The sequence below is a fragment of the Capsicum annuum genome, chromosome 9, assembly GCF_002878395.1.
Source record: "Capsicum annuum cultivar UCD-10X-F1 chromosome 9, UCD10Xv1.1, whole genome shotgun sequence".
Taxonomy (NCBI): Eukaryota; Viridiplantae; Streptophyta; class Magnoliopsida; order Solanales; family Solanaceae; genus Capsicum; species Capsicum annuum.
The window spans coordinates 213,643,252-213,669,319 of NC_061119.1; the positions used below are offsets into that span (position 1 = coordinate 213,643,252).

The 26,068-nt window shown below is 36.5% G+C and overlaps 2 protein-coding genes and 1 non-coding gene across 3 annotated transcripts; all 3 read right to left on the minus strand.

The window, feature by feature from the left end:
* Positions 1 to 5,940: 5,940 nt before the first annotated feature.
* On the minus strand, positions 5,941 to 6,022 carry TRNAS-GCU. Its single transcript has one exon. It is a non-coding gene; the product is annotated as a tRNA-Ser (tRNA).
* A 2,727-nt stretch (positions 6,023 to 8,749) lies between these two features.
* Positions 8,750 to 16,847, minus strand: LOC107841036. Its single transcript, XM_047396537.1, has 5 exons — positions 16,310 to 16,847; positions 14,388 to 14,425; positions 10,386 to 10,656; positions 9,734 to 10,017; positions 8,750 to 9,286 (listed from the first exon to the last, which is right to left on the minus strand). Exons 1-5 carry the CDS (start codon positions 16,637 to 16,639, stop codon positions 8,857 to 8,859), a joined length of 1,353 nt encoding a protein of 450 aa, XP_047252493.1. The 5' UTR covers positions 16,640 to 16,847; the 3' UTR covers positions 8,750 to 8,856.
* Positions 16,848 to 18,542: 1,695 nt separating this feature from the next.
* LOC107841035 (protein CfxQ) lies at positions 18,543 to 24,641 on the minus strand. Its single transcript, XM_016685041.2, has 7 exons — positions 24,253 to 24,641; positions 20,827 to 20,937; positions 20,607 to 20,705; positions 20,406 to 20,516; positions 20,024 to 20,327; positions 19,526 to 19,665; positions 18,543 to 19,434 (listed from the first exon to the last, which is right to left on the minus strand). Exons 1-7 carry the CDS (start codon positions 24,388 to 24,390, stop codon positions 18,886 to 18,888), a joined length of 1,452 nt encoding a protein of 483 aa, XP_016540527.1. The 5' UTR covers positions 24,391 to 24,641; the 3' UTR covers positions 18,543 to 18,885.
* Between the last annotated feature and the right edge of the window lie 1,427 nt (positions 24,642 to 26,068).

A 26,068-nucleotide genomic window follows, 5' to 3' on the forward strand; every position in this document is an offset into this window, starting at 1 on the left:
GATAGCGGTTAGGAAAGGATCATAAGTCGTTGTTGATATTAGTCCACTTTTAGCCTAAATGACCTTCCATGTGTAAACAATATCCCTTGATCCTGATTTTGAGCCTGATGCCTATTCTTTTTATTATACCTATCACCTTCCCATTTGTATCACAATGAACCTATTTTGGAACTAGTCCTCCTTGGACATTGTGCACTTTAACTTAGGCAAATAGCCTAAGTTGAGGGTGGCTATCATAGGGGTGCATGATGTAAAATAAGTATGAATAAAAGCAGAATAAAAGAAAAGAATAAAAAGCTAGGTGCGGTGGAAAAGAGCAAGAAAAGAAAAGTTGTGAAAAAAAAGTGATTGTATAAAAGAACCGAACCCATCCTGAATAAGTGTGATCAAGAAAAGAGAAGAATAGAAAAAGTCTAATGAGTGAAACCCCAAAAGCTAGTGCAGTGTCAAGAAGGTTTAGTCACTTTAAATATCATCGAGTATCATACCATCCCCTAGCCTACATTACAACCCTAAAAGAAGACCTATAGTGATCCTAGCTGACCTGTCTGAAAGTCTTGGTAATGAAAATAAGGGCAAGCCTATGGTATTCGGCATACATTGATTGGAACTTCATTCTGAGAGTGAGTTTCTGGTGATTGTCCCCATGGTTACATATGTAATGTTTGATATAAGTGAAGTGGGACTTCTTTGTAGTGAGGGCACACTGGTTACGTCGCTAGTTGCTAACTTGTTTGGATAGTGTAAGCTTGATACATGCATGGTTGTTGTTGCTGAATTGATGTCATATCTTGATTCCTGTGTGTCCTATTGTTGTTCTTCAGTAGCATACACAGTTGATTTGGAATTAATTGACCTTGGAGAAGGTAAAAATGGTTTTGAGATAATATAGATGATTGACTACCAAATGTACTTTGTATCCTCTTGGTTGTGTTTTAGTTGCTTGAGGACAAGCAATTGTTTTAAGTTGAGGGTGTTGATGTGTGAGCAGATGCTAACACATTTGAGGCTTTTAACTTAGAATAATTGCAAAGTCTTAAGCAACTTTTATCATTTTTGATTGTTTTATCTTTGATTTTGCAGTGGAAGTCAAGATGCAAGAGAACCAACAATGATGGAAGTAAAAGAGTTGAAATCTGAAGCAAATAGAAGAGAAGTATGGCTGACGACATTCCTGAAAAGTCGTCAGCACTCTGATAAGTAGCCTTAAACAGAGAATAGGATTCAGCTGGAAGAAGTGACGACGACATGTGATAAGCCGTCAGAGTTGTGATAAGCCACCAAGATTGTCGTTATCCTAAGGTAGAACATGAGAGCTGAAGTAACTCATCGACGACATCTGTGATAAGTCATCAAAGATCTGATAAGACGTCACTCTTTATCGTCAACCTAAGGCAACGAATGTCAAAATCGAAGAGGAGTTGACGACATCTGTGATAAGTTATCACACTCCTGATAAGGCATCACAAAATGTCGTCACATGTCCGAGAAATTACTGAACTCTGTGATTTTGTTTTCATAATTAGGGTGAACTATTTAAAGTATTGTTTAGGGTTTTCTTGGGGGCTGGTACTCGACATTCTGGACTTGAATTTCACGTGTTTGCTCTCTAGTTTTTGATACAAGTTTACAGTTAGCTTTGGAGAGATTATCATATTATTTTTTGGGATTTTTCTGCTGCAATTTAATCCGAGATACAACTGTTGATATTCACTTTTGTTGTAAGTATTATTCCATAGTATTATGAATTCACAAGTTGTATTTCTCTTTACAGTATGAGTAGCTAAACCTCTTAACCCGAGTCATGGGATCTATAGGTTTGGGTTTGTAACGCAACTAAGTGTTCAGGATTCTAACGGTGGTAGTAACTTCTTGGTAATCCCTATGCTTTACACTTTATCTATTGGTTGAAAACAATAGGTCCTGCTTACTAGTGATTTGCTTGAACAAAGAAATCAACCCTAGTAAGAAGTGAATTATCAACAGGGACTTGGAAGATATCAACCTTTCGTTTAATAATTAATGCTGTAGCAAAATTAATTAACCTGAGATAACATCCTGTTACGAAATATAAACTCCCTAAGTTCGAGAGAATTAGGTAGTTATATGCTTAAGTAGGTCGAGAGACATTTAGGCATAAATTCGACAAGGATAATCTGTTGTTCCTACCTACCACAAGAATCTTGAATTGTTACTAGCGTCTATCAAATCTCAATACCCATAGTGAACATAACTCTGGTTTTCTATAAACTCTTGATTACAAACACTGAAACTAAAGTGACCAACAATTATTTGTTGATCATCAAAAACCCCCCATTTTATCTTTTCATATCACTTGTTTGAATTCAACTTATAGCTATAGTTTCAAATTAGTTTAATCGCCACTCACATTGTTCCCCGTGGATTCGACCCTGACTCCAAAGTTGGGTAAATATATTAATGACAACCGCCTTGCACTAACTTGACTTGTAAGTTAAGCGTTATCAAACATGCTCGGGCCCTGGGCCCACCCCAAGAACCATGGGCTAACACCCACCGATTTGACTGAAAAATAGACCGTTCTTTCACTCGCTTGACCACCCAAATGGCCCCGTCGACCCCGCCAATCCACAACCCACCTGACAGTCGTCGATCGATTTTTGACCTAAAATATACCCGAATCCCAAAACCACTTTGAGAACCATTGGCTAACACCATTGATTTGGCTCGAAAATGATCCGTTCGTGCCATTTTGCTTTTTGACCACCCGACGGCCCCGACAACCCACCCATGGCTGATCCACAACTCGCCTAGAGGCCGCCGATTGATTTTTGGCCTAAAACACACCCGAGCCATAGGACCACCCTGAGAGCTGTGTTAACCCACTGATTTGGCCCAAACCCGCTCGCATCATTTTGCCTGTTTGGCCACCAAACGACCTCGCTAGCCCCGCCGACCCACCCTTGGCCAATTCACAACCCTCCTAAGGGTCGTTGGTCGAATTTTGACCCAAAATACGCCCAGGCCCACTGCGAGAACCATGGGATAATACCCACTAATTTAGCCCAAAAATGGCCCCTTCACGCTGTTTCATCCATTTAACCACCCAAACGTCCCCGTTGACCCCGCCGACCCTCCCTTGGCAGATCCACAGTCCGTCTAGGGCCTCCGATCGATGTTCATCCCAAAAGACATACGGTCCCCGAGCCCACCCCGAGAACCGTGAGGTTACATCCACCGATTCGGCTCAAAAATATCTCATTCGCATCGTTTTGCTCATTTGATCACCCAAACAGCCCTCCCTTGGTCGAAACACAGCCTACTTCGGGGCAACCGGTCGATTTTCGGTCCAAAACACTCGGGTTTCGGGCTTACCTCGAGAATCATGAGCTAACACCCATTGATTTGACCCGAAAATAACCTGTTCACGCCGTTTCACCTGTTTGACTCCTTTGGAGCATAAATTACCTTATTTTACTCTTTTCTTATTTATATTTAAATATAAAAATAAATATTTGAAAATCTTGCCTATTATCAATTCGAAGAATCCTTGCCAATGTAGAATAGTCATTCCACTAACGGTGGAATCTCATATCACAATATTTAATTAATTATCTTTAAATGGGAACATTGTGCAAATTAGCTATTTTCAACCAAAAAAAATAAAAATGAATTGTAAAAACGAATGATAACACTTAGAAATTAAATTTGCATACATTATCTCTTTATTGTTATCATCCGCAAGTTAGGTTCAATGAAACTTTAGCAAAGCATCATCCCCAAATGTACTTATTATATATATACACGTTGCAATGCATGGCTTATTTTTACAGTGATTAAAACTTTGTACTGAATCATTCAGAAGCAAATTTAAAATTTAAGTGAATTCAAATTTAAGATTCTTTACAAGTATCCAATATATTTTTAATTATTGTAATTTTAATAGATTTTACATATCAATTTATGCTATAAATCTAAAGTATTGGGTTCAAATATTTTCGACACAGTAACGATGTATCCGTCCCTTAACTTGGAGGTAGTACTATATAATTTTATTTACGTATTATTTGAAAGTTAATTTAGTATTCATAAAGTAATTTGTTTACATTTTTGTTTTTTGCTGAGTTTTCGTGGAAAAGAAATGACTAAAAGTTTAAAAAAGTGAATTAATGTGAACGTTCAAGTTCTTTTTGTCTTCTACCAATATCAATGCCGAACGTATCAACTCCAGATTGTTTTCCATGTATGTATCATCATAATTTCATTTGGTTATATTGAGTTATTGTTTTCATTTAAAATTTATCATTTGCAATACAAAATTTATAGTAAGTATTTGGAGAGTACACTTTTTTATTTTTAAAATTTTATATTATATTTCTAAAATTTTATACTTAATAAAATAACGTACACACAATTATTAATTTTTCATATACTAATTAACATTTAATATACACGCAACGCACATACCCTAGGCTAGTTATTTGAATACATGTGAAGCTTTCTTTTTATGAAAATCTCACTCCAATTTAATTTTCATCATACATGACAATATATGCCTTTTAGTAACCCATGACACATAAATACAGTAAAAATAATTTTCATTTATATATAAACTGTTAAATTCTCTTGATAGTTAAATGTAGGTGATGTAAGCATTTAAGTTATATACATTAATTATATAATGATTTCTTTTTGACTTACCAATACAATTTGAATATATGTAATTGGACAAGCTTTAGGACAACAATTTGAATGTGTTCATTTGTTTTTTTGTACACTATTATGAAAAGTACTTGTCACAGTGAAATATGTCTCCAATTTGCTCAAAATTTATGATAAATAACTTTAAATTTTTTTGCTAAGAAAACATTAATGACTCAAACTTGTACTTGTGATACTCCCTCCGTTTCGTTTTAATTGGTCATCTTTTTAAAAATATTTGTTTTAATTTAGTTGTCCCTCTGATGAAATCAAGAGGATTTTATTTTGTTCTTCCAACATTACTCTCAACATTAAATGCCTAAACAAAGTGTATTTACTCAAATTCATATTTTCAATGCATAATTAATAGAATAATTTTAGTAAAATAAACCTCTATTAAATAATTTTTTAAGGGGTGTGCTAAGTCAATAAGGATCAACTAAAATAAAACGGAGGGAGTACATCACATCATATCTATATACTAAGAAATGCATAGGTAAGTTGTACTTATAACACATAAAAATTACTCCCTCCGTTTCATAGTAAATGAATTGTTGAATTTTGACATACAGATTAAGAAAAAAACATTAAAGACATAAATTTAACACAACTTTTCATTTTTACCCCTAAAAGGAAAAAGCTGACCTTGTAATACCTTTTCAAAAGTTAATTGGTTGTCAAATCATAAGGATAAATTTGAAAAAAAAAAAATCAATGATTCACTTATTTTGAAACACCAATAAATACTCCAACAATTCACTTATTTCGAAACGGAGAGAGTAATTTATTCTAGAGAAGTTACACTTTGAGATCGAAAATAAAACACTTTCTATTAAAGACTTCTTCATATTTAGAATTGAAATCTGATACTTCTGATTAAGGATAGAAACATATTGCTTACCACTCGACCGAAGTACCACAACCTATGATGATATTATATACTTGACGTCACCAGAGGACTTTTCAAGACTGTGAATTAGTCTTTAAAAAAACAAATTCCTCTAAAATAAATAGTTCTAGTGTATGTTATTCATCATATACTAGCATTTGGTAATTGGTAGTGGACTCTAATATGGATTCATCTAAATTCAATAATTTTGGTTCGATTTTCGTAGATGTATTATAAATTTCACCAAATAAATATAAATAATTAACTTTGACGCTCATAAATTCCTTCCCCGTTATGATTTAAAAAAGAAAATTATTTAATAAAAATGCAAAACTCTATTTGAAAAGAGCAAATAAAAAAGAAATTAAATTCGTCGCCTGAGAGATTCGAACTCTCGCGGGGAAACCCCATGTACTTAGCAGGCACACGCCTTAACCACTCGGCCAAAGCGACTTTTTGTTACATAAGCAATGATATTTTGTATATGGATAAATATTTTTATCCCAAATTTTATCAGTTCAAGTATCTTATTTTTATTCGAAAAATTCTCGATGGCTAGTGACACAATATTCGAAACTTAGGTAATGATGTGTCTATCGCTAAATCATTCTTCAGCTAACTACTGCTCTCTCGATCTGAATTTATATGATGTAGTTTGACTTAACACGAAATTTGAAAAAGAAATACTTTCAAAATTTGTGATCTAAGGTTCAAAACTAGATAGATAATAGTTAATACTTCTATCTTTCTCAACCTAACTATCTTGTTTGTTGGAAGACACGAACTCGTGATATGCACTTAAAAGTAGCCTGGTGTACTAAAGCTTCCGCTATGCGTAGGATTTGAAGAAGGGCCCATCACAAGGGTGTAGTGTACGTAGCCTTATCTTGCATTTCTACCAAAGGTTGTTTTCAAGGCTTGAACCCGTGACCTCCTGATCACATGACAGCAACTTTACTCGTGAATGCCACATTTTTACCAACTAAAACATCTTTTACCAGTTACCTTTTTACTATTAGACAACATCTTATACAGCTGGTTATACATTTTTGTTTGGCCATTTTGTACGAGGCACAGGTATATATTTAATTCACCACTGTATGGCTGTCTGGCAATTACTAGTGACGATCTTCCTCTACCCCAGGGGCGGAGCCAGCCCTTTGATTGACGAAAAAATATACCATTTATGCATAATTAAAATTAATTTTTATGTATCTATAGTAGGTGTTGAACCCCCTTAATTGAAATCTTGACTTCGGCTCTACTCTACCCTGTATAATAGAGTTATGACGTGTAATGTAGCTATAATTAACGATGGACAGAATACAGTTGAGGGACATATAAAAACAATGAAACTTATATGAGACTACTGAAAATAGAGAACTATGGCTACCCATATACAGTTGCTGTACGTATATATAGACTACAAATAGATGCCAAGCAGCAAAAAGGTTTACTATTTAGAGCTGAATGATGCTCGTAGTGGAGGATTCTTGGAGGATTCTAGCATGCAAAGACAATGGATATGGGCAACTTGAAGGGTTCTTGTAAATAATCTAAACCATATGTCTAGGGTTGGAGTCTTAGAAATTACGGCCGCTGACTAAACTTGGTTGTAGAACATAGTTTATACGTCGCTAATGTAGCGGCTTGTCGAGTATTTGACAAACTCTCACCATCCATTTCAAATAGGATTTGTCTCTTGGACACACGAGCAATACAATCCGCAAGCTTTCTTTTTCCTCTTCCATTCCTATTTCTGTAGGTTTTCTGGTAATAGGGATATCTGCGAGAACTCTTAATCATATCTTACCATTGCTTTGCAATGTCTTCTCATAGCACGAGAAAGTGTCCGATTATACCACGAGGTGTTGCTTCAATAGTTGTTCTAGTACAATCATAACCACATGTCTCGGGTTGGAGTCTTAGAAATGAAGTCACTTTTGATGGAAAACGTTCTATCATTGGGATTTTCTCAGGTGAATCCGGATTAGTCAAGCATCAAAGCATGTGTACAAGACACTAGGTGAGAAAACGAAAAGAGAAAAGACATTATTTCACTGCTGAATTTGTCTGCATAACTTACTTTAAATTCTAAACTACATGGACAATTATTTACCCCCTTAACATTCTATCGAATTAATTTCAACCCGTAAGGCTGACGTGGCATTAAAAGGAAAAGGAAACAAAGTAAAAATGCATGAGTTGCTTTCTTAAAATGGCTCACTATATATATATATATATATATATTTGCCTTCGACAATTTGAAAACTAGGAAATGGGATTGATGAGGGGGAAGAGGAAGTAGGTATGAAATTTAAGGAGATGATGAAGAGGAAGGTGGTTAATTCCAAGCTTGTGAATTTAGAGAATTCAGCGAATTTGTCAAAATCTTCTACATTTTCATTCGGTAAATTCGTTGAATTTACTAATTCACGAGCTTGAAATTAACCATCTTCCTCTTCATCACTTCCTTAAATTTCATACTCACTCCCTCTTCTCCCCCTCATCAACCCCATTTCATTAAAAGAAAAGGAAAAAAGAAAAAGCAATCCCTCCTTTCTTCCTTGCACCCCACCACCTCCCTTTTCAATTTGCAATCCAAGTAAACAAAAAAAAAAAAAAGCAATCGAAAAGACAAAGAAAATGTAAGAAGGAAAAGAAAATCTAAAATCTTCCACAAGTTTTCAAATCGAATCCCAATTTCTCCACTCTCCAAGCTTTGATTTGGAGTTGAGAACTGTTGTCGATCGATTCCGATTGTGAATATGTCGAGGGAGTCTTCTTGATAATTCCAGTGGTGGTTCATAACAGAGCTATAATGAGAATCTTTGAACTTTTTATGTGTTGGGGGTGGGCTGGATGGGTTTGACAGAGGACGGTGTGGCAACGACGTGGCACTGATGTGACAATGACATGACCGCATGCGTAATACACTCTCCACTGTAAGATTGGAATTATGATTTTAAGATTGTATTTAATTCACTTAAAAGTTATTTAGGAGTAAATAATTAATCATAAAGTTAAAGTGCTAAAAGTAAGTTTGACAAACAAGTTTAGGGGTGTTAATGACTTTACTCGCACGAAAAAAGGAACATTTTCATGACATTCAAGAACACAAATGAACAACCCAAGTCCCATATGTTAAATGAAGGATATACAACCTTATAATAGCAAGAATCCAAGAGAAATGTACAGTTCTAGAATATAATTAACTGTATAATCCTGAAGTATGTACACAAGGCTTCATTGACCCAATTGTTTTGATAAATTTAATTACATCAATTTTACATATGAACATATTGAGAAATGTCTGATGCAATTTGGGAAACCCAATTGGCTGTAGTACCAAAGAAGAGTTCCCAAAACCAAAGATCCAATGCAAGAACAGAAGAAAAAATTAGCAGAGCTAAAGTCTGATATCTATTTAGAGGCCAACCTGAGACTTCTGCCATTTGTTTCAACAAAGGAAGTGAACTGGTCGTTAGGTTGCGGTTTCTGATGGACCAGGCAGTTATCCACTGTACGTCAGAAGGGACAAGGTCAAACTCTTCTCGCAGCCTTCGTCCCAAATCTGGCATGTGCCCACCACCATACAGGATAGCAATCTTATTATGACCCTCGTTCATAGCTCTTTGAAGTGCTTCTAACGCAGCTTTGTTTCTCTCTCCGATGATGACAGACGTCGCCTCTACATCAGCTGTGACCTGTGTGAATCTACATGTATAATGGGAAGGCATAACTACCTTTGTAGAAGTAAAGAGGGAGCACCCAGCATGAACAAAAGAAGCTTTGATCATAAATGAAGATACGAAACAACACATAAATGTAAACACTAAACAGACACCTAACTTCGCAGACATAAATACAAGAAGGAAAAGGTTAAAAGAAAAAAATTGAATTGAACAAAGACGGTTATCTGAAGAATTATCCTTTCCGTCGATGCAAAAACCTAGACTGTAGGATCTAAACTGGTATTCATGAATTACATGTGCTTTGGGGGGAGGGGGGTGTCTGTTAAAGGGTCCCATTGTATCTTCTTTTTCCACTTAAGGTGCTTTCTTTATCTCATATCTTGATTCTCAATCTATAAAGAAGAGAGAACAATAAAAATATTCCAGCCAGCAGCAAACCAAAACTCAATTTTGACTGCCAAACACTTACTCAGATGTTAGTCGCTTTGCCAGGAAGACCTTCATTGCAGCACCAAAATCAAGTCTGGACAAGGCTTCTAATTCAGGATATTCAGATGGTTGACTTTTCACATCTGTACAAACACCTCCGATGATAAGAAGTCCAACAAGAGGCATCGGCAGCACCCGAGAAGCCCATAGAAGTTTGGATCTCCAAGGGCCAAGATCATCTGGGATTGCAGGTTGCACAAGTGCTTTTGTTGATCTAAGTGTCATATCTCTGGCAAATGTGAAGAAGCTCTCGCCTCTTTCAAGCTTAAAAATTTATATATAACATGGTGAGATCATCGGGTTATGGAGATAGAGAATTAATATATACTTGCACTAGAAAAAACTTACACAAGAAGATAAAAATGGCACGTTAAAAGAAGAGAAAACTAGAAATGTTGGTCTGATGTACAAATTATAAATAATATTCCATGGACGCACCATACATACATAACACGTAAATCAACTTTCAATCCATACCATAAAAATACACATAAATCAACTGTCATGTGCTCAAATGGATGTGAAATATACCAAGGGAAGTGAGAGATAGGCTACAAGTGTATGAACATCCTGAATGTTCAGCAATTCATTTAACTAGTAACGGATTTGGCAGCAGAGTTACCACAGAGTACCTGGAGTAACTTGAAGGTCTCAAAATCAAGATCCGCATGATACCAATTCTCACCCTCATAGTCAAGACAATCTAGTTGGAAATCAAGGGTGAGAAATCTTGCCATCTGCCGTTGGATGAATCCTATAATATTAAATCCCCGTGATCTTGAACTTTTTAGTTTCCTTCTAGAAATAGAACTTTTTCTACCGTCTAAACTTTCTCTACTGGCTACCATCTCATAAAGAATGCAATCATACGGTTCAAGTTCCTTTTGTAGGGCGGCGAAGTACCTGCAAATACAATATCAATCCAAGTTCAACAGTTCTGTCAGACAAGATCAAAATAGAATGATACAGAAATAGCAGGTCAGAAAGATGTTTCCCATGGACCATACTTAGGCGTCAGGGATACACATCAAGATATCAGATAAGACATTATGGGACAAAAATTAAAAACCATGATAATGAGACCGAATCAAGATAGAAGCTGTGGCGGTCCGGCCGGCTATGTTGTATGGAGCGGAGTGTTGGCCAGTTAAGAACTCCCACATCCAAAAGTTGAAGGATGTTGCGATGGATGTGTGGTCGTACTAGGAAAGATAGGGTAAGGGATGAGATTATTCGGGAGAAGGTGGGAGTGGCCTCGGTGAAGGATAAGATGCGAGAAGTAAGGTTACGTTGGTTCGGGCATGTGATGAGGAGGGGCTCTAATGCTCCAGTGCGGAGGTGTGAGACATTGGCTATGGATGGTTTTAGGCGGGGTAGAGGTAGGCCGAAGAAGTATTGAAGGGAGGTGATTAGGCATGATATGAAGCAGTTACAGCTAACGGATGACATGACCCTTGATAGGAAGGTGTGGAGGACGCGGATTAGGATAGAGGGTTAGGGGATGAGAGTGTGTCCGTACCAATAGGGGAGCGTTCTTTATTTGTGTCTGAAGTTTCTTGTTCGTGGTGTTGAGTGTTGAGTATGGTTTCGGATAGATAGTTTTTAATACTATCTTGTGGCAATAATATTATCCTATGGCTAGTGGTGTTAGTTTATTTTGCATCTTGTACAAAGTTTATATGTATTTATATTTTGTATTTGTTATACTGCTATCGGTCCTAAACCGGGGGTCTATCAGAAACAGCCTCTCTATTTCATCTGAGGTAGTGGTATGGTCTGCGTACACTCTACCCTCCCCAAACCCCACTATATGGGAATACACTGGGTATGTTGTTGTTGTTGTTGTAGACAGATCATGGAATAGTAGCCACAAAGTTAAATGCACTGTAATCTTTTGATATAGTTAACAGCAACTGAACTTTGGATGATTCTTCAATTGACACTAGTTAGCAAACTGCTAACCACAGTTTTGCGTGGAAACAATGAAATGAAAAACTATTGGTTCAAGAAGTTAGAAAGTATGAGGAAATTGCAACACAGGGAATACCAATAAAACAACTCTTCGGGAACATACTTATTCTAACAGCAGGGACCTCATGCGACTAGGAATTTTAGTGGAAGACATTAGCAATTCATGATTTACATCTATAACAAGGAAAGGATGATTTTCAATTTGACAAGAGCTCTCATGACTAAGAAGGAAAGGGAACCTTGGAGTAACTGGTAAAGTTGTTGCCATGTGACCAGGAGGTTACAGGTTCAGGCCTTGGAAACAACCTCTAGCAAAAATGCAAGGTAAGGTTGCGTACAATACACCCTTGTGGTGGGGCCCTTCCCCGGACCCTTCGCAGGCTGCCCATTTTTTTAAGTCATGACTAAGAAGAATGATGGAAATTTAAGGCAGAGAGAGAATGATCTGCACAGGATATTCATCAACCTCGAGAAAGTTAATTATAGAGTGCGAAAGAATGTAATGTGTGTGTTGGAGAAGGAACACTCCATATCAAATATATAATGTCACAAATAATATTGTGGTGGAGCATCACAAGTGTGAAAACAGAGGCAGGATACAAAGAAGTTTCCTATGGGCTATAACCGTGGGTTTACACCAGGGCTTTGCATAAAGTACATATTAGTTTACCCAAACAATAGATTAAGTAACTAACAGCATACAAGATAATGTTCGGTGGGTATGCTCTGTGCAGACAGTATGTGCCAATGGCGAAACTTAGCGAGGGCATTGGCCAAACGCCCAAACAACGAAAGAGCACTCCAAAAAACAGGAGTTTTAGAATAAGTATAAGTGAAAAAGAATATATACAATGCAACTTTCACCAACATAAGAGTGAAGTTGAGATGAGATTATATGAGATTGCAGTGCCAAAATGCAAAAAATTCTGATGTCTAGATTTGATGTTCCAACAGAATGGTACAATCGATGAAAGACGTGGCACAGAAAATTAACACAGGGAAGTTGAAATGGAAGAAGTGTTAATAGAGTAACTTTTTCTTCGTAAGGTGAGTACTACTGGAGTGCTATTCCATACGAGGATAGATACTAAAATGGAAGGCAATTTCTATAGAACTTTTTTAAGACCAGTAATGTTATATGGTAGTAAATGATGGACCTCTAAGGTCCAACATATCCACAAGATGAGTGTTGAGAAATGCATATGTTAAGATGGACGTGTGGAGTCGCCAAATTAGACAAGATTAGAAACACTCACATTCAGAGATAGGTACAAAGAGCATATATATTCTTCAGAAACATCCAAATATCTAAGTAGAAGGACAAAGACAAGTAGGATGCAGTTCAAAGTAAGAATAGTTGTAGTTGTAACTAGCCATCCTTCTTCAAGGCCCCATTAAATTTGATATCCGATTTCCTACATTTAAGGATCTAATGTAGGAAGAGGAAGCGAAAATCTCCTTTCAGATAAATTTCAATAGAATGTAAAGCAGAGCTCTTCTGTGTATGCTTGTTTGAGAAGATATTTTAAGGAAAAAGATAAGTAGGGAAAAATACCCAGTATGAATAGTTGTAGTTGTAACTAGCCATTCTTCTTTAAGGTCCCAATAAATCTGATATCTGATTCCCTACACAACGGGATCTAATGTACAAAGAGGAAGAGGAAAAACTCCTTTTGAACAATAGAACATAAAGCAGAGCTCTCTCAGATGTAGAGAATGTTGACTAAGATGGTTTTGTCATGTCCTATGTAGATATTCAAATGCATCCGTTCACAGTGGTAAAGCCACAATAGCTGAACGTATTAAAAGGGGATGAGATAGACCTAAAAGCAGATAGAAACAAGTTTCCTTTCCCTTAAAATTCATGACGACCTAGCAACTAGTCGGAGTTAAGGTTTAGTAATGTTGGTAACTTTAAGTTAAATTCAATGTTTGCTAAGAGTCTTTCTAATCTTATTTGATATTTGTACGTTCGAGAATGACTGAGCAAAATGTATAGTGAGGATTCATACAGTCGACTCAAACGAACTTGGGATTGAGACGTCGTTGATGTTTCTGTGTAGCTCAAGACATGGCTTCTTTGTTATCTAAACAACAATCATAAAACGGGAATATGGGCAGCTTTTGCACTCACTTCACCAAATGATCAAACGACAAGACAAGTAGATTTAACAACAGACTCTTCACAATTTCACCTCCGTATTACAGTTATTAAAGGCATAGCAAAAATAAAAATATATAGGGGAACAGAGTTACCACTTTGACATGGATACTATCCATTACCATTTGAGAGTAACCACAGAAATGTCCAACATTATCCAATCAATTACTTCTCATTAGTACAAATTATGTTATGCAGCCTTATAACTAGTTGTTTATCATATGCATTTCAATCCTCACATATGTCTCATGCATCAACCTTTACAAAAAGCTGCTATCTTATTTGGTGATTCACTTTCACAGAAAACATAGATGCTACCACGTTCAACTGTAACCATCACAAGACAAGATAATTCTTAACTTCTTCAACTCATTGATGATGAATTCATATTTAATCAATCTAGAACTCTATAGTAAAGCAAATAACAGAAATGATCTCACTTCCTACCAACATAATATCAAGCTCCATAACATTTTTCTGAATTCGGAGAGACTGAACTTACTCTTTATCAGCAATATGTATTGTCGATACCAAATCAACCTACACAATGAGAATTTTGGAATCACAATCAAACTTCAGAAGATGAACTCCCACAATGTAGCAAAATAATGAATCATTTCACAAATCTAAGTCCAATGTAAACCTATGTGTTTACACAGTCAGCCCCTTAAACCTGTCAGAATATTCCATTTAGAAACTTGAAATAAGCTTTGTTCCAATTGAACACCTCAACAGCTAGTAAAGTGCTCCAATTAGGCACCTTCCAATTCAATTTAAAAAAAGGAAAAAAACTTTCGCGCAAGTTTCCATTCGTCTATTAGATAGCTAAGTTAACCACATAAAATGAAATATGTCTCCTTTTAATTATACGCATCAAACTCATATAGAAAATGCCTGGGATTTTACAGGTTATTGGGGTGATTGCATATAGCAATACGAAATAATATATTTTATGTGATTAACTTAACAACCTAGTAATAGGAAATAATATATTTTATGTGGTTAACTTAACAACCTAGTAATAGATGAATGAGAACACACACAAAAAGAAATCCAAAATTTGAGTTTAATTGAAATGGGATTAAGTTCTATCGGAAACAGCGTCTCTACTTCATATGAGGTAGTGATATGGACTGCGTACACTTTACCCCTCCCAGACCGCACTTTGTGGGAATACACTGGGTATGTCGTTGTTGTTGCAATTGAAATCGGGTTTAGTTCAAGTGTCTATATGGAGTATCACGACAATTTCAAACGTCTAAAATCAAAATGACATCTTTTATGTGGTTAACTTAACTATCTAAGACGAATGAGAACATGCGCAAAAAAGAATTCCAAAATTTGAACCAAAAGTGTTTAATTGAAACACTTTATCCAAGGAGATGAGGTGTTTAATTGAAACGGTGCTTAGTTCAATTGTCTATATGGAATATCATGACAAGTTCAAGTGTTTAAATGACAGGTTTTATGTAGTTAACTTAATTACCTAACAGACGAATGAGAACACACGTAAAAAAGAATTCCAAAATTTGAATTGAAAGTGACTCATTGGAATACTTTATTAGGAGCTGAGGTGTTCAATATAATATCGTGACAAGCTCAAGTGTCTAATCTGAACACTTTATTAGGAGGTCTAAATGGAATATTGTGACAAGTTCAAGTGTCTAAATGACACATTTATACAGACACTAATAGACGAACAACAACACACACACACTAATACATGAATGACAACACCCAAAAAAGGAAGTTCCAAAATTTGAACCGAAACCATCTAATTGGAACACTTTATTAGGAGTTTGACTTATTCAATTTACATAGCACTTTCGTTCAAATATCTAAATAAACTATCCTGATAAGGTCACAAGTTTAAACGTGGAGAAAAGGTTGAAGAAGAGACCAAGGGAACTTCTTTCTATAAGTAACAACAACAGTTTGTAATTCAGCTGTACTACTAACTCCTCTATCATCATCATCATCATCATCGCACGAATTACTACTATTTCCTTTTTTAAACCTCATAAAATCGACAATCGAATTATTCATCATAAATTGCTCCGGCGACTTATCAATCATAAACTGCTACGATAACAACGATGAAGAACATTGAGGCTCGGAAAACAAGGAATTCGCCGGAAGTAAAACAATTTAACGCACTAATCTCAAATAGAAATGTCTCGAATTTTATGACTTATTTAGGCGAATGCATATAGTTATAGGAAATGATATATTCTATGTGGTTAACTAAACTACCGGTAGACGAATGAAATTTCCTAAAATTTGAACCAAAAATGTCTAATTGTAACACTTTATTAAGATTTTGACTGTGTTCAATTGAAACCAAACTTAGTTCCGAGTGTCTAAATGGAATACACCTAGTAAAACACTCACAAATTCTGTAAGTTAAGTGAGAGAATTTTGAACCTGGAGAAAAGGCTGAAGAATCGACCAAGGAAACTTCTTTCTATAAGTAACAACAGCAGTTTGCAATTCAGCTGCATTACTCCTTCCTTTTTTAAACCTCATAAAATCCGCAATCGAATTGTTCTTCAAAAATTGCTCCGGCGAATCATTATTATCGATGAATAATTGTTGCTTCGACGATGATGAAGAGGAGAAGACATTGAGGCACGGAAACCGAGGAACTCGCCGGAAGGAAAACGGCGCCGGAGAAGGTGAATCGGCGGTGAAATTTGGAGGGAATGATGATGGAGATGAGGCTGAAGAGAGTAGAGAGAGAGAGCGAGGAACCATAGTTTCTCTCTCTAAGAAGAAGAAGAAGATATGGTGAAGAGAAATGGAGAGAGAGAGAGAGAGGGAAAATGTATTGTTTATTAGTACTAAAGAGGGAAAAAAAAAAAAAATCTGTTAGTTCCGTTGCTTTCTGGTTTGGGTTGTGGCTATTGTGCACGCCAAGTAATTTCGAAATTGTAAGTCTGAATAAGAATATACCAATTTTTATTTTTATTTTTGAATTTGAGAACTTATTAACTGGTGAGTGTTGTTTATGGTATTATCGAGTGTAATAATTTTTATTGTGTTTTATATTTTTACTATTACTTTATCTTGAGTCGGGGTATATTGAAAACAGTTCCTCCATCTCACGTTTGATTTAGTGCTAGAGGTGGACCATGATTAAGGACGCAGCCAACCCGATCGCGTTACCTCGAGCACAACCACCTACTTTTCTGGTACGACCCACTTCGAGGGGCTGTCTAATTTGGTTGAGTCTGTTGAGAGGCTGAGTGTGAGCGTCGGGTTCTACTTCAGCATCCGTTGTGGCTTCCACTTTGCTCCCTCGCCCGAAAGTTGCTGGGTTTGTGAGCGTGCCTTGAAAGTTCTTGTAGCAAATGGTGGAGCGACAGCTGGAGTTGACTGACCGCCTCTATGAACTGCGTACACTTACCCTCCTCAGACATTATTTGGTGGGAATATACTGGATATGTTGTTAAATTTGAGAACTTTGTGCGACTAAGAGACCATGAGTTCAAGCCATGAAAATAATGTTTGATAGAAATATAGGGTACGACTGCTTATAATAGATTCTTATGGTCCGATTTTTTTTTTTCAGATCATGTACGTAGCGGAAGCTTTAATGTATTAGACTGTCTTTTTTTTTTATTTGAAAACTATTTTTGAAAAAAAAAAAAGTTAATTTTATCTTTAATAACAGGTTAGTTGAGCATTTTCTAGTTCCTTGTAAGTATTGTTATTTTAACTCTCTTAGTAGCTTATTCTTTGATTTTATTGTTACTATTTTTTCCTTTGTTTCAATTGTCATGTTATTTGTTGTTGCTACTATTCTTTTATCTTCGGTGTCTTCATCATGACTTCTTTGTTAGTGCGAAGTATTAGCTTTAAACGCTTGTTTTTTTATATACTTTTGCTTGAGTCAACGGTCTATTACAAACAAGCTTTTTTTACTTTCTCAAAGTAAGAATAAAATTACGTACACATTATCCTCCTCAATTATCAAAGACCGCTTAGAAAATTATACTAGTATATTGTTGTTTATGCTTATAGTCATAATAACAACATATTCCATATTACAATTTCAAAGTAATTAACTACAAGATCATAATTCTTAAAATTTCATTTTTCATAAGGATATATCTATGACATTTCATCTTTTAAGACCAAGCTTTTCTTTTTGTAAGTGTGCACGGTCCATAGTTCATATCACTACCTCAAAGGTGACAAACGAATGACAAAATATGAGGACGATTAACTGGGAATGTACTGGGTTTATTGTTGTTTGTCTAAAAGTCACCGTGACCACCTTCTAATCACATGACAGCAACTTTACCAATCACTCGCTTCCCTTAGAAACTGTGAAGAAGCTAGTGATGAAACTTGTAGGTGCCTAAGAATTAACTCTCTATAAATATAAGAGATTGAAGGCAATGACTGAAAAAAAAGCCAATGAAGTTTGAACTACAAAAGGGGCAGCCCGGTGCACTAAAGCTCCTCCCGCTATGCGCAGGGGCCAAGGAAAGGCTTCACCATAAGGGTGTATTGTACGCAGCCTTACCAGACATTTTTGCCAAAGGCTGTTTCCAAAGCTTGAACCCGTGACCTCCTGGTCACATGGAAGTTTGAACTCATTTGACAAAACAGAGTAATGAAGTTAAGGCTTATCCTCATCAACTGCAGAAAATTACAACATGGAACCCCAAAAACTAGAGAGGTCACTTAACATTACATGGATACAACTTTTATAGCAGTTCAGTACAACAATTTTGATCCAACCTAATAACAAACAACATGAAGAATTTCCTGAGTACAATAAAGAATTTATAAATGGATATTAAATGCAATATACTAACTAATACAAGATTGCAATATGCGAAGAAAGAAGAGAGAAATTCACGAGGAAGTATACACGGAGAACAGACACAGACCTGCAGGCCTGCAGTAATCTACCTCTAGCTAAAATCCGTTCCAAGGTCTGTGGCAACTTCTTGGCTCCACGCTCTATTTGGCTTGGAGAGAAGTCACAACTAAGCTGCTCCTGTTTGCGATAACAATTGAAGACCAGCTTTTAAATCCTCTAGAGAAATCGTTAGTAGTTCGTCTGAGTCTATACAGTCAAAACTGAGTCGCAGATCCAAATTCTCTCTTGCATTAACTAGCAATGGGTCAACTAGACCTCCGTTCATCTCCTTGCGCTGTTTTTCAGTGGTTTCTTCCTTGAAAAGTGATGCAACTGCATCAGCGGTACATGAAGGATGCAGCTTAAATCCATATAGCAAGCTACGATCAGCTTGACTGGTCATTTTAAGATGAAGAATCTTCGCAAGGTCTTCAGAGCTAAAGTTGTCGAAATGGAAAAACTTTGTTACTCTTCTACAGAAACCTTCATTAGAAGTGATCACGCGCTTCATTGGTTCACTGTAACCTGCAAAAATTACTACAATTTTCCCGCTGTCCATAACAGACATTATCTCCTCTAGCGCTTCCAAACCATAGTCCTTGTCATCCGACTTCTGCATAGGTATTAATCGATAGGCTTCATCAACAAAAAGAATCCCCCCTTCAGCTTCTTGGATCTGCATATTTGATCAAGACTTGGTGACCTAGAAGACAAAATATTTATTGAAAATATGAAAAGACTTCAGAGTTGCAGAAAGCTTAGCTTACCTTTCTCCTCGTCTTTGGCCCTGTATGACCAACAAATTCACCAACCAGATCTGTTCTCTGCACCTCTGTCACCTTGTCAGTAGGAAGAATCCCAACCATATGAAGTAATTTTCCAAGAATTCGAGCAACCATAGTTTTTCCTGTAATAGTACCATCACAACAATCAAATAAACCAACCCACAAGATATCTCTATCAAACACATAAGTTCGCAAATAGCAACACATATATCAATAGGTAAAAAGAAGGTGAAACACACCCTACATTCTACAGTATTGCTGGCATACCAGGAGCTACAAGGTATGTCCTTTATTTCTATAAGTTTTTCATCTCATCTTTTTGCTTTTTTTTAATCGTATGCCACCCTTTCCTTTGAAAAGTCCAGGTGAAATATCGTACCGTGCAGTATTAGAACAAATAGTTGAAAATCTGATGATTGATGACTTAGAACATATCACTAAAGATGTTTTCCGCATAAATTGCAATATAGACTTGATTACCTGTTCCGGGGTTTCCAAGGAAAGCCATATGGGGTGGTCTTCTTGCACCGACTTTAAGCCCTAGGGCCCTACGCCTCTCATCCAAGAGCATCCCCTTTGCCCATTTGCGGAGTTGCAGTTTAAGTTCGTCTAACCCCACTATTTTAGATAATTCGTTTTCAAGTTCATCCATTTTAGCTTTAGTTTGGCTGCATGCTTCAATGGCTTTACGTTTTCTTTGTTCTTCAAGATACCCATGGAGCAGTTCGCGCAATTTTTCATTTCCGGGGCCTTGAGAGAGATGATTTATAGGAGTCATGCCCTCCTGCACGTCATATATTACATAATTAGCAATGACCAGAAAAGGAACATGGTCTTTTTGAATAAATGGAGTCTATCGTACATTGTCTTCAGCACTACAATCCGCGTTATACTCCAACAATGTCTTTACTGCTGAATAGTCTTCGGCTCGTAGTGAGTGCCAAACAGCAAGGTGCAGCGGAGTCATCCCATTCTGCAAAATCCACATGAAAACGAAAATTAGAACAAATTGAGAAGCACGTGCTCATGGTCCAATAACAACTGAAGCAGTAAACACACATACATTGGCTCTGGCTTCAACAAGAGCACCATGAGCAAGAAGCATCTTTGCTGCTTCATTACAACCGTTCTTGGCTGCCATGTGCAATGGTGTCTCCCCATACTGCAATACAGAGAATATTAACCCCAAAAAACAAGAAAGCAAGAAGCTAAAAGAGCGATAAAGTCCAGTCAGCTCCAAAAGAATATGCAACTGTATGCAATTGGTAGATTCTTTCACGTACCATGTTCTTGGCTTCAAGCTCCACCTGCTCTGTGCCCGGCCAACTGAGCAAAAACTTGAGTATTTCGACATTGTCATAACCAGCAGCAACATGAAGAGGCGTCTGCACCATCTGTGTCCAGAAAAGTAGCAAAAAATATAAAGAAAATACTTTTCACAAGCAATCATATTGTCTAGCTTTCACAAGACTGTGACCAGGTAAACATGATCAGTAGCCAACTCTTTCAAACTTTATAAAACTACCAGTTTACTGTTTGATTCCCTCCCTCTAGGAACTTCCCAAGGAAACTTGAAAGCAAGAAAGATCAAAGACATCATAATCCCAGCGACTAATTATATTAGCCTCAATGTTGTCTTCATATCTAAGTAAACATCAACATCATGAAACAACAACGGCCGGACACAACTCAAATAAGAAGCTATATATCAGCTTTTGACCATGATATCCCGTACCTGAAGCTACAAACTACACTTGCATTGTACACTTTACTCTATTATACTGGTAACCAAGTAAAAATTGAGTTAACCTTCATTGCATCCAGTTACCAAAGCAGCTGCGCTATTATGTAGCATAAGAGAAAAAACTTTTTGTGTACGGCTGTGCATATGAATAGACATAATCAGGTCGGGGGCCATCACAAGCCATAATCAAACTTAAACTTGAACATACATTAGCCTAACGAACAACATTTGAATGATAAGGATATCCTCATGCATCTTCCTATTTTCTTAATAGCCAATAAAGTGGAAGATGCATAAGGATATTCTTGTTGTTCAAATGTTTTAAGCTTAATATGTGACCTCTTTATATTCATTGTTATCACTATTAATCTTTCCCCAAAACTCTGGGGTTGAAGCTCCCAATTGCATACATAAAGCATAACCCAGAGAATTTCTAGAACATAATTCTAGCTTGGCAAACAGGAATTTACTCAGAAGACACGGTATTCAAATTCGCATTACTATATAACTAAGGTGTTCCTTGATACACATTTTCTTTGTGCAGAATTGGCTTCTTTGTGCACCGGGCTGCATTAGGATAGATTATCTACATCACATCCCTTGAAGAGGTTGTGCTAATGCGGGATGCTTTGTGCACCGGGCTGCTTTAGCATAGGTTGTCTACATCACACCCCTGGGGGGCCATTCCACTAGCCGTGCTCGCCTAGCCGTGCTAAAGCCAGATGCTTTGCAGGCTTCCCTATATATATATATATATATATATATATAAAAACAGAAAAATGTATTTTTTTCCTACTATAATCATGGTGTCAGAACAAACTTGTACACCTCCACTAAGTTCCCGGCTTTTTTGCAAAGAAGAAAGGCCATGTTCCTATGGTTTCACGTGCTAAGGTTTCACAAAAAAATGTTCTTTTATAAGAGAGAGGTTTAAGGCACACCTGCTACTCCCGCCAGCACAGGTACTGGATCGGCAAACTCTATCCCCAAGAAATCACCTTTATGGTTCAAGGTGTGAAGACAAACCCTTTATGGAAATGCAAGAAATGAAAAAGATTGCATCCATATAACACTTCTTGAGTCCTATTCCTTGCAATAATATTATAACAAACCATCAAGCTCCACATGTGTCATCATTGACAGTTGTGTGCTAAACTACCATACCAACATCACCATCCATGACACAATTGGCACAGAGGGCGGTGGATGACTCTTGATACCACTAATACAACCTTGAGAAGACCACGCAGCAATTGATCTAGGAGAACCCAATGCTCTATAAATCACACATCAGCTCTCCGTTTAACCAATGAGTTGCTCAAGTCTCATTTCTTGCAATAGTATCATAACAAACCACTACGCTCTGCCGAACGCCATGCACCGAGGGTGATGGGTGACTCTTGATACCATTGATACAACATTAAAAAAACACCCCAAAAACTACCAATTGATCTAGGAGGACCCAACACTACATAAACCCCGCATCAGCTCCCCAATTAGCCAACGAGTTACTCAAGTCTCATTTCTTTCAATAATATCATAACAAACCACCACACTCTGCTTAACACTATGAACGGAGGGTGATGGGTGACTCCGACACCTTTGATTCAACCTTAAAAAACCACATCCCAAAAACTACCTATTGATCCAGGAGAACCCAATGGTATATAAACCCCACAGCAACTCCGCTTTTAACCAATAAGTTAATCAAGTCTAATTTCTTGCAATAATATCATAACAAACCACCACGCTCCGCTTAACACAATGATACCATTGATACAACCTTAAAAAAACCACACCCCAAAAACTACCTATTGATCTAAGATAACCCAACGCTACATAAACCCCACATCAGCTCCCCAATTAACAAACGAGTTACTCAAGTCTCATTTCATTCAATAATATCATAACAAACCACCACACTCCGCTTAACACTATGAACGGAGGGTGATGGATGACTCCAACACCATTGATTCAACCATAAAAAAACCACATCCCAAAAACTAACATTTGATCCAGGAGAACCCAACGCTATATAAACCCCACATCAACTCCACTTTTAACCAATAAGTTAATCAAGTCTCATTTCTTGCAATAATATCAAAACAAACCACCACGCTCCACTTAACACTATGATACCATTGATACAAACTTAAAAAAACCACACCGCAAAAACTACCAATTGATCTAGGATAACCCAACGCTATATAAACCCCAAATCAGCTGCCCAATTAACCAATGAGTTACTCCTCATTTCTTGCAATAATATCATAACAAACCACTACGCTCTGTTGAACGCCATGCACCGAGGATTATGGGTGACTCTTGATACCATTGATACAACATTAGAAAAAAACACCCCAAAAACTACCTATTGATCCAGGAGAACCCAACAGTGTATAAACCCCACATCAACTCCCTAATAACCAATGAGTTACTCAAGTCTCATTTCTTCCAATAATATCATAACAGACCCCAATGCTCCGCTTAACACTATGAACGGAGCGTGATAGATGATTCACTGATTCTGATTCTGATACATTGATACAACCTTACAATAACCACACCCCAAAAAGCTACCTATTGATGTGGGAGAACTCAACGCTATATAAACCCCACATCGGCTCCCCAATTAACCAATGTGGGAGTTTCAAAGAATGGATCTTCCACCTAACTCAACACTAAATAAACCCCACATCAGCTCCCCAATTAACCAATGTGGAGTTTCAAAGAATGGATCTTGCGCCTAACTCAACACTATATAAACCCCACATCAGCTCCACAATTAACCAATGTGGGAGTTTTAAAACATGGATCTTGCGCCTAACTCAAACCCAAAAACCTTCCATTTAAGGAAGACTCAAGTTCAATTCTTGCAATAATATCATTATGAAAAAACCAACAAAATCTTGAAACTAAACACATAAAACCATATACATAGAGATACAAAAAAAAGAGATCTTACAACAGGGTTACGTTCATTAAGAAGAGATGGGTTATCATTAAGCAACTTTTTAAACGCAACAACATCTCCAGATTGCGCTAACCCATGAATCGTTATCGGTCTTGAAGATCTTGACCGTTGATCCTTTGTCCTCTGCATTTCTTTTCTTCCAAATTTTCCCCTCTCTCTCTCTCTCTCTTTCAACAACACAACAGAGATGGAGAGGGCAAAGGGTGTCGGTAGAATTCGGAAAATGGGTTTTTCAATATATATTCTCTTTGAGGAATTTCGTCGAACAGGTCATAGGCGAGTCATTATTGGGAAAGAAAATGTGAAATGAAAGGGGAAAATGGAAAGTTGTTGATGCAATTGGTGCACGTTAATCTAGAGGAGTGGTAGGTAATTTGATTGGTCTATTTCTTTTCATAGCTGGATATCATTAGGATGCCAACTAGGGGTCGTTCCGTTAGGGGTGTGCTAATGATAAATCGAATCGATAATTGGATTATTGATTCAGTTTGATTCTTTCTTATTAGGTTATTGGGTAAATCAATAACCCAATAAAATATATATATATATATATATATAATACATCATGTAGGATTTTTGGTTGCAACTAAGATTCGATTCTTTTCATGTTTGTTACTACTATTTCTATTTTATGAGTATTTTCTTATCGGTTAAACCGAAAATCAAACCATTAAGGACTAAAAATCGATAAATCAAAAATCGATAAAAAATATTTTATTGATTTGGTTATTGGTTTAGCATATCTAAAAAATCGAAAATCGATAATATATAAAATCGAATCGAACCAACTGATTCACACTCCTACGTTCGGCTGTGGAAATAAAAAACGTATTCACTTTAAATAGTATTTTTGAAGTTGAAAATAGAATAAACTTGTGTTCAATCATAATATTTTCAAAAATATTCACTTTGGATGTACTTTTTTTTTTAAGTGCTAGGAAAAATTGGACCAAAAAAGTGAAAACTTATTTTGGAATATATTTTGGTTTTCATGGCTAAATAAGTATTTTTAAAATAGGGATATTACCCACGAAAATATCTAAAGTTTGATCGGATTACCAGTTGAGCATACTGAACTTTGCGGAGGTCCTATTACCCCCAGACTTTTTTTTCGTATTTTAATGGCATGCATCTGCCACTTGGCACACTGCGTGTGATTCACGTGCATTGAGCGCGTGAAACTGTTAAAAAACGTTAAAAACTTTATTTTTTTGCCAAACAGCCCCTTAATTTTATAATTATTTAAAATTTTATATTTTTATTTAGTTTTTCATTATTCTTTCTTCTTTCTTGTTTCTTCTTTCTTTCTTCAACAATGGTTGCTCCATTGTTGAATTGAAATTTAACAATAGAGCAATTTCATCAAAAAAGAAAATCCACCAAAAGAGGGGGAAAAATTGTTCGTCGAAACTAAAAACAAATTTAAATAATTCTTGAAGAAAGTTTTTAATTTGAAACTTTGAATAATTTCAAATTCAATTTCAGACTTGAATGCAAATTCAATTTCCAGTTTCATTGCGTTCAATGTACTACACTTCAATTTCAACTTTATTCCGGAAGTGACTTCAATAAAATTTCTTCCGAAAGTCTTCAATTGTTCAATGTCTTCCGGAAGTCTATAACGTATTTCCATTGTTGAAGTTATTGAAGACTCTATTTCTTCAAATTTTATTTATTTAGTTCGATTTGAAGAAAATTATTGAAGAAAATTTTCAATTTGAATTTGAAATTTGGGGAAATTTTTTCTTAAAAATGATGAAAAGTCAATGGAATCATTTGGAATTTGATTTGTAGGAGGAATTTGAGT

Bases quoted from the DNA above. Each gene is read 5' to 3' on its own strand.
- LOC107841036 (XM_047396537.1), bottom strand. From the start codon at position 16,639: ATGGTTCCTCGCTCTCTCTCTCTACTCTCTTCAGCCTCATCTCCATCA. The intron at 14,426-16,309 runs GTTCAAAATTCT...CTCATTGTGTAG, and splicing joins TTCTTCAGCCTTTTCTCCAG to GTTGATTTGGTATCGACAAT. The intron at 10,018-10,385 runs GTACTCTGTGGT...TAAATTTTTAAG, and splicing joins AGACCTTCAAGTTACTCCAG to CTTGAAAGAGGCGAGAGCTT.
- LOC107841035 (XM_016685041.2), bottom strand. From the start codon at position 24,390: ATGCAGAGGACAAAGGATCAACGGTCAAGATCTTCAAGACCGATAACG. The intron at 20,706-20,826 runs GTACGTGAAAGA...TCTGTATTGCAG, and splicing joins AGCTTGAAGCCAAGAACATG to TATGGGGAGACACCATTGCA. The intron at 19,666-20,023 runs GTAATCAAGTCT...GTACTATTACAG, and splicing joins CCTTGGAAACCCCGGAACAG to GAAAAACTATGGTTGCTCGA.